The following is a 597-nucleotide window of genomic DNA, read 5'->3' as shown; positions in this document are numbered from 1 at the left end:
AATTCATCCCATGCTTCATCTTTTCTTCTCTCCATTTAGTTATTTATTTCAGATGCATTTGCTGACAAATGCTAAGAGGTAGATAGAGTTAAACCCAACAAACCAAAATTAGTCGACGAAACTGTTAAAAGGTATACAAGGTTAATGAATTTAGCAGTCAGAAGAGAACGTTGAACGAAAAAGCATGAAAAGGCATATGTGGACACATATCGGTGAGAAGCCGTATGGCTATCCCACATGCAACAGAAACTTCTCTCATTTATCGATTATAAAAAACCATATGAGGACTCATACCAGTGAAAGCCGTACAGTTGTCCAATGTGCAATAAAAGTTTCAGACAAAGACATCATTTGCAATGTCCACGGTATCTCATGATGACAGGAATAGGCCAATCTTCAACTGTAATATATCCGCTAAAGGTTTCTTGGATAATCGCTGTTTCAAATCACAGAGGAAGAATCATGAAAGAAGCTGAAAGGCCTGTGTAAATTCCTGTCATTTAGCCATTATTTTATTAATAGTAGTGTATTCTGGTTATTATCACTGCTGTTAAATTACTGAAATTACTGATGAAATGAAAATCCTAAAATTACTGA

The 597-nt window shown here is 35.3% G+C and overlaps 1 protein-coding gene across 1 annotated transcript; it reads left to right on the top strand.

The window, feature by feature from the left end:
- Nucleotides 1-184: 184 nt before the first annotated feature.
- LOAG_16266 (zinc finger protein) lies at nucleotides 185-489 on the top strand (the record flags this gene model as incomplete). The annotated part of the gene is made up of 2 exons (XM_003151755.1): nucleotides 185-222; nucleotides 339-489. 2 exons carry the CDS (start codon nucleotides 185-187, stop codon nucleotides 487-489), a joined length of 189 nt encoding a protein of 62 aa, XP_003151803.1.
- Between the last annotated feature and the right edge of the window lie 108 nt (nucleotides 490-597).

This window comes from Loa loa (assembly GCF_000183805.2).
Source record: "Loa loa unplaced genomic scaffold supercont3.5249, whole genome shotgun sequence".
Lineage (NCBI taxonomy): Eukaryota > Metazoa > Nematoda > Chromadorea > Rhabditida > Onchocercidae > Loa > Loa loa.
The sequence above is the reverse complement of the archived record's forward strand: the minus strand, read 5'-3'. Positions and strand labels throughout refer to the sequence as shown.